General features: G+C 33.3%; 1 protein-coding gene across 1 annotated transcript in view; it reads left to right on the forward strand.

The window, feature by feature from the left end:
- The window catches only part of LOC128241158 (mucin-2-like), a 63990-nt gene extending 45123 nt beyond the window's left edge, over positions 1-18867 (forward strand). Inside the window, exons 10-18 of the mRNA XM_052958126.1 lie at positions 284-399; positions 662-720; positions 1359-1540; positions 2548-2728; positions 3067-3249; positions 3461-3656; positions 4086-4220; positions 18396-18539; positions 18832-18867. Coding sequence (XP_052814086.1) covers positions 284-399; positions 662-720; positions 1359-1540; positions 2548-2728; positions 3067-3249; positions 3461-3656; positions 4086-4220; positions 18396-18539; positions 18832-18867 — 1232 coding nt within the window. The remainder of the gene's footprint in view (positions 1-283; positions 400-661; positions 721-1358; positions 1541-2547; positions 2729-3066; positions 3250-3460; positions 3657-4085; positions 4221-18395; positions 18540-18831) is intronic.
- Positions 18868-20287: the final 1420 nt, after the last annotated feature.

Below are 20287 nucleotides of genomic sequence, written 5' to 3' on the forward strand. Positions count from 1 at the left end.
ACAGACTGGAGAATGAATGAACTTGCTAACATTGCTTTTGTTCGGTGAATGTGGCCGCCTATGCCGTCATCAAGGAACATAATAACCTTGTGATCTAGAGATCTCCAATATTTGACCGACACCCTTAAAGTTTAACTAAAATTAAAGTCTAGCGGTGGAAATACCGGTTTTCGTTTTTAGTATCCTTTGATGGATGTGTCGTCTAGAGGCTCTCTTGATTCGCATTTGAAGAAAAATAGTATATTTTTTATAATCACCTGTATTGCAAAACCTTTATCTTCAGCTGACGTGCAACAGTCTATAAGCTTGGCACTTCATGTCACAGCAAACTTCAGCGCAGAGTTAAATGACAAGTCTACGCAAATGTACAAGGACTACGAATTTGCATTTAAACTTTTGGTATTTCTTTTCAAATCATTTAATATTTATTTGAAATAGTCTTTATTTATATGCTCAGATGTTTGAGGCAGTTTAAATTGCAACTTACGATTAAATCAAATTGCACTGTCATTTTAACTTGTCGTCACATAAACGTTTCATTTAGATGAAAAGTTCATTGTAAAAATCAATAAAATCATATCAGATTCTTTTACTATGTAGCTAATATTTATGTAGGTAACACTGCCATACACTTGTCTTTATTCTTTATTCTTTATTTCAGCTTTGGAAACAGTTACAAAATGTGTCGGGTTTTCAAGACATCAAGATTATCAAGTTTGAGTAAGTACTTACTTCTGTGCAATATTCAATCGTTCGCAGTAAAGATTGTATCTCGAAACGAGATTGGAAAATTAAATACTATTTTAGGCATACAATACAATAAGATATACATTGTTAACTTTGTTTGGTATCAGGGGTGGATTTCTGTAAATGACGTTAGAGGGGGTGTAACTTAGGGCATCACCTTTGAACCTTCGACAGAAGTTAAATGGTTTAAAATTTTGGAAAGAAGGTTTAGGTCTTACCAGAAGAGAATGCAAATGGTGCATTTTGAGCGTATTTCATTACCATTTCCTCCGAATTTGAAATAAGAATAAACTGGGACGAGTTTATGAGGGGGATGCCAACACTTTATCCGCTTTTGAGTATTCCAGACAATTGTTTAATACACTGTTTATAATATATCGAATATTAAATGTTTACAATTCATGCTTCATTTTGGGACATGTTTAGTTTGTACTAATTTCTTTTCACTCGATTGTGACGACAATGAATAACTTATAGAATCTCGAACCCACAACATCTAGTGTGAGAGGCGGACACCTATACCACTCTCGCCCTGGGGACATGGCGAGAGATACATGTGTCAACCTGATAATTTTTATAGAGTTTAAGTCTATTTGTATAATATTTTCCAGGAATGGATCTATTAAATGCAGCTACAAACTGTTGCTTAGTGGTGACACAAACATTACGTCAGTAAAGGATGATATTGTTAACAGACTCAACACTTCTGCCAATATAACTGTTAGAGAGAAGGATTTCCCCGTGGAAACTGACCAGACACATATAGATGAATTGGTCAAGTCTATAAATGAAGGTTTGCAAATAAAAGTAGCCGAATACATCGGCTGATTGTAACAAAATGTTTGTTTCTTAAAACTTTCATTTTAACGTTTTCATTAAAAAGCAACTAATTCATTCAAGTCCTTAAATAATTTTGACATATAGCATGTTAAATGTCCACAAACGCATTAAGGTAAAATATATCTTTTCACCTATCTCATTTCACCTCTATATGGAGTAAAAACAAAAACATAAAAGAGCATTTAAGAAACAGTAAAACGAACTGTGCACAACTAGAAATAGGAGAACATTATTTTTCCTATATGCCCCTTTAATTGCTCGTTAAAAAAGATTTCGGAAATAATATCTCTCAGAAAGTTGAAAAGCAATTTAAATAAGAAATGCTACATTTCAAGTGCAAGAAAGAGTTCACCATTAATTATTGTATTTTCGTGTAACATATTAACCGCCAACTACTGTTATTTTCACACAACCCTGCAGACACACAGTTTTCATACTATTACTATTGTGGCGATATTGACGTCATTGAATCGCATACCTTTTTCATTTCTGTTTCTATATTTTTATTTTGAATCGGAATCTATTAATTCGTGAAAATCTAATGCTATTAGGTATAATTATTATATATCTATTGAACACTATTCGGCAAGCTTTTTCTTAACAATATAATAAAATAAATTATATATCATTTAAAAAAGTTAACATAAAAAATAACATTGACTGATTGTTCAGCGCCAATTTCCTAGAAATATATTGAGCGTAACATGCCTTAGTTTATCTTCTTTAATCATCCAAATTACACACTTAAACTTGGATTTACCAAACAAAACAAGCTCATCTAATAAAAATAAAAACAAACAACTTGATTCTGTTGTAACGGGCTTTCTTAATATTGTTTGAGAAATTTGGGCTGGATACAACTAAATTACTTGAATTACCGATCCAGTGAGTTAACTTGCGTTTCAAGCAAACAAAACCAACATGTTGCATTCTTCTCTATTCTTTTTTTTCTGTTTTCAGCGAGTGAACGTCAAATAAACGGATCATGTGATGATATAGACAAACCCTGCTCACACGAATACAAGTGTACAAGAGATTTGCACAACATCACCTGCACTCATAAGTGTAGTAAATCTGAGCCAAATTGTCAAAATGGGGGCATTTGCCTTTTTAACGAATTTGAAGGTGTCATCGAATGCACGTAAATATACAATATACTTTCTCCCATACAAATCTGTGAATTTCGCTTAACCATGTAGCCGATCCCGTGAAATGCAAACAACATAACGGTCTTAAGCCACTAATTAACTTATTACAAAAACACATACACACAAATAAAAGTGAGTATATATATCTTTCCTATTCGGGAATTGTTTTACCTTGATCTCGTCTGTAACTAAGTGTATGCATGATTCTTGGGTTATCCCTATTGCTACATTCAAAACATGAACTAAATATATCTTTTAATAGCCGTTTTACAATGAACATACTAGTCAAAATGTAGAACTATTTGATCATAATTGATTTAACTATTTCCAGGTGTAAAGAAACAAAGAGCCACTTCTACAGCGGCGAAAATTGTGAAATTGAGAGGGAGAAACTAGCTCTCCCGTCCAAATACATAGCAGCAATAGCTGGTACAAGTGGTGCAGTTGTCATCATTGTTGCCATAGTGATTATTGTTTGCATAGTTAGGAGAAAAAAGGAAAAACGAGTGGACAGGTACAAACAATAGAGTAATATACGCATGCATAGAATGACATAATGTGTTTCTTAAGTTAATTATCAAATTATATTTTCCTTTAGAAAATTAAAATAATATTTAATGTTTGTTGAATTATTGTAAAAAATTCAATATCAGAAATCTTGTTTAAAAAGGACGTTTGCTATACTACCTGTAGTATGTTCAGAAAACAATCGAATGCATTTTCAGGCCCTACACAGTCGGAATGACCGACTTTCGAACACGTCCTTCTAAAAAGAAAGACTACTCCTACCCTAACGACAGAGCGTTATCATCCAACCCTTACCACTTTGCTGCAAACTACGGCTACGAGAGTGATTTTCCCGAGACTCGGGTAGTTGAGGGAAGAGAGCATACTGTTACGACGGACGAGAAAGGAGAGGAGGTACGTTATATGTGATGAGTGCAAATGTGTTGGTATGTTCAAATTCGGTAAATGTTTGACTGAGTTAGTCCCTATTGATGTAGACATTGCAATGTGGTTGCTTTAATTTAATTCTGCACATATATTCTCGATCTCTTAAAGAGCCTTTATTTCAAATTGAAAACAACAACACCATTTATAGAGAAATTATTGTGTTTTCATATGAACAGGAGGAAAATGAAATATGTATTGTTGAGCAGCATGTAATTAACTTTAAGTTGAATATTGATTGTGATACAACTTGATGATATTGATTAATGTAATTTTAACGAGTCCAATGGTTTTCTTGAATAATATCTAAAATAATTACCCTCTCAATTTCATTTTGTCTTTCAGATTAAAACTTTTCTAAAGCTTAAACATGTATGAACAAAAAATCTATTTTCGCAGCTCTACATTTACCAGCCAAGCGGTGTGCCAAAAGTTCATCAGAGGTCACACTCTTGGTATTCCTCCGGGTCTTCCGGTGACCGCCACAGAGGCAATTATGGGTCACCATACGATAACATTGATACTAGCACGAAGGTAATATAAGGAAGATGCATATGTTCTAGTTCTTTGCGATCACTGCTTTGGCCCGTGCGGGTGGATATAACAGTATTGCGATGATCACTATTGTCAATGACATAAAACTGACGGACGATCATACTTCAAAAATGCATTTATACGATTGGTATTTGAGACAGAAGCTTTTCACCTTGTGAATTTAGATGTGTCCCTTATTCCAGAAGGACATTTTAATTTGTGTTGCAATAGCAATCATATTATTGTCGTCTGAATATGGTATAGACTAGGATTTCATTGAACAATCTAGGGCTAATTCAGCATGCTTTTCCCACCCCCCTCCTAATAAAAACGCTTTTATTTTAATGTTATTTTACGGGTATTTATTCGGCAATTTTTGAAATTACCACAGGACATAAGACAAGTCTCACGCACAAGCAATCAACTGGGTCCACTGTAAACTTGACAAAAACAGTTTTCAATATAACGAACTGAAAATATTTAATAAAGCACATTTAAGAATTTTCTTTGATATTCCAATTGGTTCGTCTTTTTTACCATGTACTTTTTTATGACAACTGCTATTAACTGTTTTTGTTTTTTCACAGTTCGAAATTAAGCGACCCAATATTCGTCGAAATAACTTCAAGATTTAAACGCGGAAAGCATTGTGAACTCGGAAAGAACAACTTTAACCAGAAAACTATTTTATATAAACATTGTCAAGACCTTATGGATCAGTCATTATGTACATGTTCGCTTACGACTTTTGCGCGCGCGTGTGTGTGTGTGTTGCTTGTATTTGTACATATAAATAAATTACAACTTAACTTTATGAATTTATTCTTACACCTGTGTTTACATTCTTCGATACGATATAGGTTTAATTTCTCCCAGTGTTAAATGTGTACTACAATAATATAACAATAACCTTGAATAAACAAAGTTTTCCTTCAGAACGAAAGGCATCGAGAGCCAAGATAAAGATGTAGTAATGTCCTACGTTATAATTGCACCTGTGCGTTTTCAAATCACACATACAATAGTGATATCACAATGAAGACATAGATCAGATAAAGAAATAACGACGATGTTAGAGAGATAGAGAATGTTTAGGGCCATCCACAACGAGAGACACACTGTGTTATAAAACAACAGAAAGAGACTACACATGCATCCAAATCTTTACTAATTATGTTGGGATTTCTGCCTTTAAACTGTCAGTATCCAACATGAAGACATGCCTGTTACGACGCATTCGACTAAATTCTTGCACAGAATATGCAGGACTTATGATCATGTGAGTCCCTTATCCACCGTATTGCACATTTTAAAGATATTTATAACTATTCAAGAACAAAACAGTTCATCTAAATGTCAAATATCTATACACATTGTATATCATAACGTTCACAACAATTGAACTGCATATACATTGTTAATTATACATGATATTTTATTATATGCCTATCATATTCCTTTTCCATATCCAACAGTGAAAATACAGCACGCCGTATTGAAAAAATCCGTATCACCATAGTGTCGTTTTCTGATTCCGTATCATGCGAGTACCGTGTGTAATCTCGGAACTTCTTTCGCGTTGCTAAAATAACGTGACCAAAAACACTGGTAAAACCTGTCCACTTTTAAATACATTAAATTATCTAACTTTTCTCTCGCTCCAGAAGCATGTAAATATTTAGAAGCATGGTTCTCATGTTCTTCAAAGAACCATGAGGATAAGCACGAAGCAGAGAACACTTCCAATTTATCTAGACAGCTACTTCAGTGAACTAGTTGTTTGCCATTTCGAAGTTCATAAATGATTGCATTATCCATGTTTATCATCATAAAAATATGAGCAGCTCGCCAATACAAAGAAGAAGGCGAATTCACGTCATCGATAGAAATAGCGATTGACTCACGAACTTCCCTCAATTCTGCAAATTATGATCGTCAGAATATCCCACGAATATTTACTTTGTTAAAAATGGCCGCGTAACGTCTACAGGAAAATGACGATTGGTATATACTCGTAAATTAAGTACCGTTTTTTGTTGTTGTTTTTTGTGCTGTAACATTTAATAATTGTTCTCGTATTAGCAATTTGTTAATTTTGCTTTAATACAAAATATTGTGTTCTTATTTTGCTCAATAAAATGAATTCTGTAACTTCTGACTTTGTTTCACTGTAGTAGATATGTATATCCCTTGACTTCATTAAACAAAACTACTTAACACATTCAAATTCATACGCGCATTTGACAGATGGCGGTAACAAATTTCAATCAAATTGAAACCGAAAAATAAAAAGGAATAATTAAATAGGCAGGTATGTAATAAATGGAATATTACGATAAAACGGTTTTCTGGTGACCTGCATCACGTCTCGTTCGGTGAGTAAACATGTTTCCGTTTCGACCTGCGGTCTCGACGTATACGTGTTTACACACCGAACTCGACGTGATACAGGTCACCAGGAAACCGTCCTATCATAATATCCCCTATATATCCCCTTATATGTTGTGATCATGCATCCCCGCGTTATTAAGTATTGTATGATGCAATTTTCGGATTTATGAATAAATGATAGTATATATATATAACAGATTTGAGGATGAGCGTATACTGACAAGCTAAGAAAAGATGTCTCAGCCGATGCATCAGCTAACGTGCAACAAAATTTTGAGGGACATAGAAATAAAGTCAGTGTCAAACCAAATACCAGTTAACATATACCTTTGAACTGAATTTCATACGCCATTAAAGCTGCGTTATAAAATAAATCTGATAAGAATATTTTACTGATTATATCCTTCAATAGTGATGTATTACGTTAGTAATTCAAATTGTGCCAAAATGGATGCAAATTATCATTTCTGGCATTTGTTTTCCTACATTTACGTTTTAGAGTTGAGCATTTCTATACATGATTCCTTACTTTATGTATTTAGCTAAATTGTATTGCTAAAATTCAAATCCTAATCCAATGTGGGTGGAGTTAGTTCAACGTAAGGTAACTGTTCAAAATGGTAACTGATTTTGCTCTCAATATGCAATGGAGCTTCTTTGTTAATGACTGTTCAACGTTAATACGCGTAAATAATCTTGGACGTTTTGGAAACACTATTTTTTCAGACATTACGCGAGCATGCCGGATTTGTAATTGTCGCATGTAACATAATGGAATACTTATTGATGATTTAATTTGATTTTACCACTGCAAGGTCTCAAGAAGTGGAAAACATACCTGAATACTCCAACAGCAGTAACCTTTCAAGAAATATTTTTATACATCACCTTTATAATTATGATATTGTCAGTGCGATCGAGGATTGGTTCGATCATAGCTGTTTCAAAGAGGCGCTTGCACTATCCTTCACAAACACTATCTTTGGGACTCAACATGTGACGATAGGGAAATATCTACAGTCTAGCGTTTAAATGCATGGCACAAGCTTTCTTATCGTGACATACGAAGTACCTTACAGTACCCTAACGGCTAGCATAAATAGCATAATAGTTTTGCCTATTGCCTGTCGTTTACAATTGTAAAATGGGAATATCAATCAGTGACGCAGAACCAAAGTTCTGCTACATTTTATTTTTCCGTTGGTGTCACACCTCGCATGGAAACATTTGACATTGCTCTTCAAAACTATAAAACAGAATGTAAGTAAAAACATAAACAAACAACTTAGACAATGCACGTGGAGTCACTTGTATGGAAGGTCAGGTGTAAACATGTTTTTTCAGAGTAAATAGATCTCTACATAAAAAAGATAAATAATAAATTGTTTTCTAGAAGAATTCTTAAACGTATTGGTCAGAAATAAAAATCAAATTTCATGGCCTGACAACAAATGACATTCAAAATATAGTGATATACTTTTAAGTTCATACTACGGAATGAAGAGCAAGTACGGACATTAAAACTTATGGTGAATTATATAAACCGCAGTGTGTTATACGGGTGTTTCTTAAAATGTTGTATGTCTTTTGTGTGATGATCGTTGGACCTGAATACTTTTGCCTTGAACCATGATCGTTGCTGCTAATTTAAGGCTTTAGGGCTAGCCCCTGCAATTATCATTTCAGCATTATAAATGAAAAAATCAATTCTTCACCCTACATCATACCACATGTTTAACCCTATGTGGACTATCATATGGACTTTTGGAATATATTGATACACACTTTATTCGGCTAAGTAAAGTTATTGCAGCTCAAAACATTAACCTATTCACAACATTGGTTTATAGTGTATGCGAACTTATGGTTCCCGATATGCAGCTAGTTTAGGCTAAATATAACAATAGAGCCATAAAGAACTAAATTTACCAAAGATCTAAGAAGATAAATTATGTTCTCCCCTGAAAACCTAATACCCGGTAGATTGTCCAATCAGGGAACAGAAAGCTGTGTTTTCTGTTCGTTTCTCAATTTAGTTCCTTTGCTAAGAGTATCACTGTTTTCTTTTTATGTAGGAAAAGGATTCCAGAGCTTATTGATTGAGAAGAGTATAAGTACGTTTATGTGGTTGGAAAAGAAAGCCTGTATATGTTTAGGAGGATTAATTATTTATTATGACTGTTTTTTGAATGCCTTTATATAAAAATTGACTAGTTATCTGGGCGTTTGAAATATTTTATTTACATGCTTATCGGAATAAACACATAAATATCTTCGTGAATAGTTAGATAAGAATGCTTACACGTGATGCACTGTGTTTTGTTCTACATCCGCGTTGCCTATCAGAATACCAGCTGTTTACTGACATTAGGACGATGCAAAATATTTGATAGAGTTGACAGCAAAAGGCTGTCGGTTCACATAACTGACGTGATCATAACCGATGATTTAATTTAGTTGAAAATATAAAGGAGAATAATTTATTTTGAAGATACGATTAGATATTCAGATGTGCTAAGCACTCAGACCATTTCCGAAAAGGTAAAGGCAAAGGAAATTATAATTTATTGTATGATAGTTACATTTGCTTCAAAGAGCTTTTATAGCGATACATATATTATACATTCAGTTTGAAAAGAACAATCTACACACATGTGATTAAAAGCAGTTTATCTTTACCTCAATACATAGTTTACAAGACTGGTTTTATATTTTAGATGTACTTTTTGACTGCACTTCTATAAAACATTTGAGAAATGAGCTATTGATCCTGTCATTTTTTATGTTCTCTGTATTTTCAGAAGGGCATTTAATCGTTTTACAGGATAACCATTTTTTAATGTTGTCTAAATAAGTTCTAAATTTTCACAATTAAGGCTTGCTTTTCCTAAATAATTCGTTCAAAATATCTCATTGTAATATTGTTCTACTGTCGAGTGTTAATTCTACGGCCATTATTGAAATCATTACAAGCAATACGACATGTCTCAAGCAGATGCAATCAACTGTTTCCAAAGGTTTGCAATGTCATCATGTCGTTTTATTTGTTTATTTTTACATTAACAACGTTAAATAGAAACTGTTGTCGTTTTTTCAGTTCGAAATCCAGCGACCCAACATTCGTCAAAATAACTAAATAAGATTTAAACGCGGTGATCATTGTCAAATTGGATAGGGTTGCAGTGTGCGTGTCCCTGTAGTTTTCATTGTGCTGTTAAGCAGAATATTATTTTAAAGTAACATTAACCGGAATAAATGGATAGTTAGTTTCATCACGTATCGTAATGTTAAATTATGTATGTTATTCATTTAGTGAATGAACTAAAGTTGGAATGAATAAATGTCTCTCTACAAATACAAATCATCATAGAAGCTACTTGTTCACTGCAATGCACATGTTAAAGATATTCGTTACTATTCAAGAAAAATACATAAAAACCTTTAGTTGAAAGGACAAATAACTGTTATAAGACATTTAGACAGCAAAAAATACACATATACATTGTTAAATCTTCACTCTAATGTATCCTCTTTTTTTGTAATCGTTACCAAAGTTTGTTTGGTGCATGTTTTTATTTGTAAATAAATGCGTTTTTACGGCAAAACCGTATAAGTTATTGTTTATACACATCACCTATGAAGCTACCTTTGCGACAGCGGAGCGGGTAGGTCGTATCGTTCAGGCAAATATTCATATTTTCCTACATTTTTCCTTATTCTTTGGGACGCAACATGGCGAAAGGGGTAGATATACAGCCGAACATGTATGGCGTCAGTTTTTCTAATTATGTTTTAAGGCTTCTACTCATGTAACATACAGATACTTTACCTGAAAGGTACGATTTATGCTGGCATCAACACACTTTTTCATTTGGTAGATTGACTAAAATGGCATTGTCAAGCATGAAGAAGAGAAGGAAGAAGAAAAAGAACAACTGATAGTGCACTCTCGATAACAGTATATTTATATTTCCTAATAACCCTTTTCACGTGCTAAATATACACACTACAAACTAGGAAAGCTAATTTGAGAAAGCAAGCAAAAGCTTTAAAAACGCTTAAATTGGGACCGCCATATACCTTTTAACCGGTATATTTTCAAAACTGATTTTTCAAACGTGTGCAAGCTTATTTAAGAACAAATTCGTATTATTTCGACATACTTCACTGGTTCAAAACTGAGGTAGACAGTTTTAATCAAAGAGAAGTAACCATAATTGATTTTATCAGCAGGTTATTGTTGCTATATTCACTCCTTAGTTTGCAGTGCTGTTATTTCAGTGATATTACTCCCTATTTCACCGAAAAGCATGAAAGAAAAATGCGTATTAATTCTCACCAGATGTGGAATCAATTTGATGCAGATAAGCGAAACATACGATATCCGTGGAATGTCAATAATCTACTGTAACTTGTATATATCTGTATATGCAACCAAATGTTCGTTAAATGACTGCATTGAAAATATATTGATAAATCATTGACTGAACAATCTCACATAGCTATAAGGGATCTAAAGAAATTTAAAAAAAAAATGATTTTATATGATATCCAAATTAACTATTAGATATCGTCGTGACGAGCTAGATAAGACTGCTCACAGGTGCCTCTGCATCAGTCTTGCCAGGATACAAGCTGTTTATGACCTCTGGTTGCTGTAAACTATTTTGATAAAGTTGACAGAGAAGAATAGTTTATTTCATGATTTACCATAAATTCACTTAACTGCCGCTAGGTGCAAATGCGTAAACACAATAAAAGCTTTTTTTTATTTTGTTGAAACGACGAACGTATCACTTTAAATGACTTCGTTACTCGTTTAAACGACGTACTAACTCTTTTTAAGGTTACAAATGGAAAACCTTGAATTAGCACATTGAGAGTTAAACGTTTCTGTTGAGCTTTTGACATAGTTCGATCAGCCTAAGAAGAACTATTGATTTTTAACTATTTGCACCAACTCGAAGGTATCACTGATTTGTCAAAATGATTTGCAGATATGTCAAAATATTTTTTTGCGAAAAAAGAGATATTTATATAAGAAAAAAACAAACTCATATATGGAAACAATGAACAAGGATTGCGGCGCTTTGACTGCTTCTAAATTTTTCAGGCAAGGGTGATTCTAATTTATTTTATGACACAATTACAAATACAGGATATAAACCATCGAGATCATTTAAAAGCAAAACAACGAAAGTACAATTTAATTATATGACTATCAATTTCCTTTCGAAAATCCATCAGCAAAGCTCCTGCACGCCGTATTTAAAAATTAAAAATCCGTAATACGCTACCGTCGGTACAAAACCTATACATGCCAATATTCATTTTATCAGGAATGTACTTTATTTCCTCAAGAAATTGTTTGAAATGTATTCATTTGCTGGGTATCCTTTATATTCAAGGAAATTTATTATTGCAATTGATTAATGGTGTCATTTGAAATATATGTGCAGTTTTGTAGGTTTAAATGGAAAGCAGTGCGTTTAAACAGGGAACTAATCAAAATAGATAATAAAAGTAATATTGCGATAGGACGCATTTCTGATGACCTACATCATGTCTCGTTAGGTGTTATTCAATACGTGTTAGCCATGATGATCAGACTTATGTAGGTTTTAGCTTAATGTGAGAACCGGTGTGTCCTTGTGTATTTGAATTTGATAAACAGTGGAGAACAGTGGAAAACAGTGGATAAAATGAAGTGGAAAGAAACCTCATTGCTAAATGAACTTAAAATTTAAAGGTCCTTATTCGGCTTAAAATATTAATTGTTCCGACTGTGTTTTGAAAATGGAGCTGTTTGTAAAGTTTACCTAAGATTTTAAGCATAACAGCAATAATATTTATAAAAACTACGTGAGGTCTATACTTGATGTACTTGAATTTCGAACTTATTTCACTAACGATCTTCAACTCAACTAGGAAAATCAAAATTCAAACTGAATACATCCGGTCTCTATTATATCAATTTACTGTACACTCATTGGTTTAAATTGAAATGCTTGTAAGAAAAAAACAGACGCAAAAACTTTGTTAATAACACAATCAAAATACAAGAATTTAGATTTTCGTGAATACACACACATCCATCATGCTTAAAGAATGCCTGTAAGACAGAGTTTTCCTTGTTTGTCAGCAGAAAATGTCTGAGCTTAGTTTGAAAACACAAGAGTGTCATACCCGAGGTTTAAAGTAAATCATTATTGCCAATAAAAACCAAAACCACGTGATAACATTTCATCAAGGCAAATCTTGGTGTCCCAGGAATGTTGAATGGATCGAATTATTGATAGCAGTTTTATCGATAGGATCTCAACAAAGATATGTAGGAAACACCGAAAACAGAACAAAGTTTATTATGTGATACAGGTTTGGAATCAGTATTAAATTGACAAAGGAATTTTACTAAATTAGAATATACATTTGCATGTTAATGATTTAGATCTAAATGATGAACTTTAACTAATATTTTCACAAGATACAGCGCGCTCGACTACACGCTGCTTTGTCTCTAAGATATATGAATGAAATTCATATTGAAACCTGCGTGTCAATAAAAAGGAGCTAAATTTGTTTTGAGGGTCATATGACGTTAGCAATCGTAATGTTATTGAATAAAAATTAAGATGAAGTATCATGCCCGCTTTATGAACGATTTTTGAAATTTGATGAAAGGCCTTAACGTGCCGAAAAACAATAACCACTTTTCGAAATCAATCAGGGGCCATAACTTGTATTAACAACCATACAGTGCTGTCTTACTTATTTGTTTTAAGGCCCTGAACACTTGTGTGAAGATTAAACGGTTTATAAGAAAGGCTTGCTTTCCAGTATTGTCCCGTAGAAAAGTAGTTAAAATCAGATCACAATTTTCTTACAAACTGTTTAAATGTATTTTATTTCTATGTAACCAAACTTGTGGAGAAACTAACCATGAACGACACTTTCGAGTTGTTTAAAAGTTTATGTCCATTAGACCATCTCAGTTCGGCAGTAATTCAGTTAACTACTATGCGCCGCTTCGGACCTACGAGTTAATCGGTAAACCCAATTTACAAAAACTGATGAAATCAAATTTATGAAATAGAATTTCTCATAAAAGTAGAAATGAAAGGATGTCTTAACAAGAAGTAGGAAAAAATGGACGCATGCTAAAAGGAAAATGTAAGAAAAGAGCGCTATTTAGCCTGGATTAGATGGTCAGAAATGCTGAAAAAACTTTACCCAAAATACCTTTGTCAGTTATTGGCCATACTTTGTTTTTGGATCATATTGAGTAGCCTAACCTCATCATTTTATAGCACCTAACACTAGTGTGAAGTATCAAGATATTTGATAGAATAGTTGTTGACCAAACTTGAAAAATGGACAAAAACTTTGACCAAACTTGAAAAATGGACAAAAATATATTCTAAGGATCATATATAGTTGTTAAACGAATTGTCTTATTGCCCGAAACAACTATCTGAAATATCAAGTTAATTGAACAAACGGTATTCGAGTTATGGGTAAAATCGCCTTATTGCCCGAAATCACTTTCTGAAAAATCAAGTTAATTGAACTAACGGTATTCGAGTTATGAGTGTTTCGATGTTGAAAACATTTGGCATAGTTCTACTGTTTCTCCTTAAACAAGATAACAGCCGGATGCATAAGACATTTATAGAATTGCAAATGATGGACAATTAATTTTAGTAATCAAAATAACTTCAAGTAAGGTATTTTTTCATTTTTTTAGATGTTTCATCATGGCTTTAAACTGCAGTAATCTGCCTCGGACAACAGGTATTGGTTTCCCTTTATATAGCAATACAATTGCTAAACAAACTCTTTAACTATCTTATAATATATCATATATTTTTGTGAATGATGTTTAAGAACAAAAAAGACATCTACATCTTATCAACACCAGAAGGACAAGCTTGTTTTAGTATATTATTACTTTGGCTTTCCGAACAGCACCATTAAATATGATGGGTACAATAAAAAAGGTAAACTTTTTAATGCATTATAGTGGACTGGTATGCTTTTTTGGTAATGTTATTATCAAAACATTTCTTCCAAAAAAGAACATTAGTTTAAATATTAACATCTCCTAACGCCAGCATTCCCAGAAGGTGTTGCATAAGCAAATGAGCAAATAAGGGTCATCCTGCAACTGGAAAAATGCTCAACTTCAAAATGAAACATGTACATCAAAATGGTTTACCAATGCTAAAAGAACTACATAACTGAAACATTGATAAAAAATGAAATGTTATATTGGGAAAAGCCTTAAGTAGTTCATCACATAAATTCATGTATAAATTGACGTTGAAACATTGTCTTTCAGTGGCATTTATTGTCTTAGCATCGTTGGTGTCATTGTCAAATGCGTCAGCCACAGATTCTACGAAAACAGCAGGAACCGGGAATCAAACTACTACAAGCACCGACATTCTTACAACAACCAATGTTACTACACCAAACATAATAAAAATAGCTTCAGCTACGACAAACCATGTTTCTACAATACCGAAAATAACTAGTCCCTCAGCTATTGTGACCAATTTTACTTCAACAACGACAACAATTAATCTTTCTACATCACGGACAACCACAAGTTATTCATCTGCGGTAACCAATGTTTATACAACCACCAGTCCTTCATTTGAAACAACCGATTCTGAAACCAAAGGTAACACTGGTCAGTCAACTACACGAATATACGTTGACAATGCCAACACAGTTTCCATCAACCAAACCTATAACCAAATCAGCAACTAGGCCAAATACTTCTGAAGTGGAAGTTTTCTCTTCAACTTGAATGTACTCATACGTTTTGAGCAAAGGTATATTTACGCAGACATGTTTATATTTATATTTAGTATTCCTCTATAGTTCAGTTCGTTTAGTAGTAGTTTGCCTTATTCAAAGTTATTGCTGTTAAAGCATTTGTTTATAATCACGAACAAAGAAATGAATAGCTGCTTGAATAAGCCTTTTTGAAAGTTTCTAATAACCAGACTAGCTGTCCCACAAAAACTGATTGTATTTTGTTTTACATCCCAAACCATTAACAATACATTTTCAAATGTTGACACATCTCGGCAATTTTTTTTTCTATATTTTGCATAAAACACTCTAGGACAATATATGTTTATGCTATTTATGCTGACGGCAAAATGTTATTTCTCATATCCTTTTTCTAATTTTCATTTGTATCGTTTTATTTTAAAGGAAATATTATTTATGTCATGCTTGTCTGTACTTTTTTAAAATAACGGTGGATTGAAACGGTAAGTTTTAATAATATCAAATATCATTTTAATGTTTCACTTATGTTAGCCCGTTTCACTGTAAGAAAAAAATGTAATCGCACGTCGTGTTGTGAAAAATATCAATTTTCATAATAGTTCCGGTATGACGTCATTTAACAAAATTGTGGCGCGAACAGACGGGAGGGGTGTACGCGATCAATCTTATCTGTCACACAATAACATACTGATATGAACCTGTAAAGTAGGATTATTTTCATTTATTTAGTCAAGTACTTTGATCAAGTCTTGACGTTAAATGTTCGTTTATCTTTTCAGTTATGGGTCGATTAAATGCGTATATAAACTACTACTTGATAGTAGACAGAATGTCACTGAGATAAAACAGGACATTGCCATAAGAGTTAACACAACTACGAATGTTAATTTTCCTAATGGAGAAGTTGTTCAAACAAAGCCGGACCAATAACTGGCAATAGATGCCATAAATGCTTTGAAAAACGGTATGCAATGTCATCAGTACGTTGATAGATATATATAAGTACCAAATATAAATGTATGAAAAAGAACGATTCGTAAACCTTGAATAAAAAAGGTTGGTACACCTTACTTGATCATAAGAAAAAATACTATTTTCATGTATCGAATTACTCGTTTATTGAATATTATATTTTGACATCTGAGTTGCAATGAGCATTTGCGGTCGCATTATTTTACTTTCAGCCAGCGAATTTCTGACGAGCGGATCTTGTGAATATATTGACAACCTTTGTTCACACGAATACGAGTGTTCAAGAGATTCGTACACCATAACATGCACTCATCGGTGTAGAAAATCGAAACTTAAGTGTCAAAATGAAGGGACTTGCTTTTTCAATGAATTTACAAATGACATCGAATGCAGGTAATTAAAGTTATTACAAAGATGGTCTGAAAGGTTTTTATCTTCCAAACGAAAACTTGCCAAACCTAATACTAACAAAACTTAGTGGTTGTTTAAAACTTAGATTTCCTTTGTTTGGTCATGTATTGTGCCCGTATGCTCTTAACGTTTGATAAATGTTAGAACAAGTTTGAAATTCAGCGCTCAGAAAACTGGTTTGAATCTTACTGAATTATTACAATGCGGTTACTCCAACTAATACCAATGATGACATTTGAATGTTGTCTTGAAGTGTTGTGTGTCTTGTTTTGTGTTTTGTTTCCTAACTTTGCGTGACTTGGTTAAATTTTACTATGCTTGTAGGATTGTCCCTGTAGTATACATACTTATGTGAAAATCTACAGAAACAAGCTCAGTATCAAAGAGTTTAATCATAAACCCGGTTTTATGGCACTGGGTAACCACATCGTTTATAAAAACGTTGCAGAACATTGCCAAAAAGCTATATAAGGGACCACCCAAAAATGGATCCTGGCATATTAAATGCGGTCTAAATATTCATAAATGATTAATAATTCAGTTATTTATTGCCAAACTATAATTATAAATAGAACTTAACCAAAAAACGATATTGCTAATAGTGTTTTTGACTGAGTGTTTACATGTTGTGGGTACGTTCTGCTTGTTTCATTAAATATATCAGTTTTGAATCACTTTGTATTGCCTTCAAGTTTATTACTTACAATAAGCGAACTAGTGTTAACCCATATCTATCAAAATATATTAACAAAATGCAGGTGTAAAGAGACAAACAGCCATATCTACTATGGGACATACTGTGAAATTGAGAGGGAGAAACTAGCACTCCCCGCAAAATACATAGCAGTAATATCTGGGTCTTGTGGGGCAGTTGTCATCATAGTTGCCATAGTGATAATCGTTTGCATAGTAAGAAAAAACAAGATGCAACAGATGGACAGGTATAAACAAAGAGTATTTTATTCATTGCTTTCCAATGAATGGACTATTTGATATGTTCCTTTTAAGTTAAGTAATTACGATAAACAAATGCTTTAAAATACATTATATTTTTTCCGGAGGTGAAATATTTATTTTTTTTTGCTCCGGAAAATTTTAATAATATTTAAATACTGTTACATAATTAGCAAGTTGTTAATATCCGAAACAATCTTTTTTTAAATATGGAACACAGTTTTGCTGTCTGAAAGAACACAAACATGTGAATATAAATTGAAAGCATTTTCAGCCAAAACAAAATAGGAAGGACCGAATTTCGATCACGTTGTTCTAAGAAGAAAGACTCCTCTAACCCTAACGACAGAGAGTTATCTTCTACCCCTTATCACTTCGCTACAAACCATGACAATGGGAATGAGGTATGCTGTCAAGATCGACAAAGTTCTGTACTCGTATATTGCAATAATAAATTGATTATTCTCCAAACGTTTAAACTAAAGTTTCATCTATTTGCTACATTATACACAATTTATATGCACACACATTTTCGTGTCTCATGAACATTTTGAAAGAAAGCCAGTGTTCTTGATTGAGCGGTTGTATTTAAGAAACTAATGATTGTTAATTAAGCTGAATACCAGTATGTTTTGTATTTTACAGCGCTACATTTACCAGCTAAGAGGTCAGCCAGAACGGCCAAAAGGTCATCAAAGGTCAATTTCTTATGATTCCTCTGGATTTTCCGGTGACCTTCACAGAGGCAAACATGATTCAACATACGATTACATTGAGACTAGCACGATGGTGAGAATGTGTTATATGCGTCTTGACCTTCGAGCTCACTAAAATACGTCATAATGGGTTTTGATAAAAATAATGGATTACCCTTTTCGAAATATCTTATTTAAATGTTGTTTCACGGGCAATCGGATTTGTTTAGACAATAATTAAAATTGTCGCAGGCCATAAGACAAGCCTCAAGCAAGTGCAATAAACACGATCTACTGTGAACTTGACAAAACAGGAATAAAACGAATTCAATAGAAAAAATAAAGCTTATTTATGAATACTACAGTTTGTTTTTAAAACATTTTAGGAACGAAGGGAGTTATATGCCAATGAAATAAAATGAAGACAAATGATGATTTCGGAAAACGTTAGACTAATTCAAAATCAATGATATTTTGTCACTTGCACTAGCTAGGTCTGCCATTGTATGATTTTACCATGAACTTTCTTGATGACAATTATTAATAACTGTTGTTTTCTTTTCAGTTCGATATACAGCGGCCCAACTTTCGTCATAATAACTATTAAAACGCGGATGACATTGTAAAGTCGGAAAGTGTGCATTACCCAGAATTGTTTTTATAAACGAAGTTCATTGATAATTGATAATCATTATGCACATATTCGCTTAACACTTTCGCATTGATATTGTATCGTAATGCAAAAAAAATATATGCTATTCATTTATTAAATGCTCTTATACGTGCGCGTGTGTGCATGCAAGTGCGGGTGAGTATCGCTTATATTGGAGTTCTTAAATCTGATACAATTTACCCATTTTACATTTCCTCTCACTGCTGTGTTTACATTGTTTAATCTTCAAAAGGTTTGAATGTCTTAGTGACATATTTATTATACATTAACATAACAATAATATTGATTAAACAAAGTTTGCCTTCAGAACCACTTTTTAGGCCTCATTTCTGAAATCCCAGGTAGTTTATACACATATATGGGACCACTCTTGATATCGCATACAATATATGCCACCTATGTTGCTTTTATATATAGCTGCATATGATTATAGTATACTAGATAAGAAGAAAGAACGTATCTACTTTGCACATATAATAAAGGTTGATAAAATGAATAAATACCCAGAACATAATAAGTACGAATCTAACTACATCACCCAAATGTTTTTGCTTGTTGATATTGAGTATGAACTATAATGGACGATGAAAGTTAAACATCATCAAGATATTCATGGAACACCAGAACATCAGCTCTTACTTTGTTTCGAACTTGGATGTCATTAAGCCGAACCGAAAGGATAACAACAACATTGGTGTAATGTTGAGTACGTCTACGAATATATCTACTATCAAAGAGTAATGATTTCTACATTAAGTTCCGCATCGCCTTACTGACCCAAATTCACGTCCGTAAACCATAGTTCAAATCTCGACTGCGTTAAACCGTTAGGTCATGCGTGCTTCATCATAAGAACTTTTGACTGTACTAAACCGAACGTTGACGAGTGCGTCATCATTGGAACGCATGTAGTCTTCCACATTGTCATTGCAACACTTTCCGTCGTCCAGTCGAAGGCATCAGTATGTTGTCCAATCACCAATGCAGTTCTTCATACAACAAAGGAAAATAACAGGGACAATCCGATACAAATCGCTCTTTACCTTTCCATATATCGGTATATATGCATAGCCAATAAAATTATGATTTTGCCACTGCAACAGTTTTAAAAAGGTGTTCAGGGTGTCCTGCAAGCAATGTCAGAGGAGGACGCAACATGTGACGAAAGG

The sequence above is a fragment of the Mya arenaria genome, chromosome 7, assembly GCF_026914265.1.
Source record: "Mya arenaria isolate MELC-2E11 chromosome 7, ASM2691426v1".
NCBI classification, from domain to species: Eukaryota; Metazoa; Mollusca; class Bivalvia; order Myida; family Myidae; genus Mya; species Mya arenaria.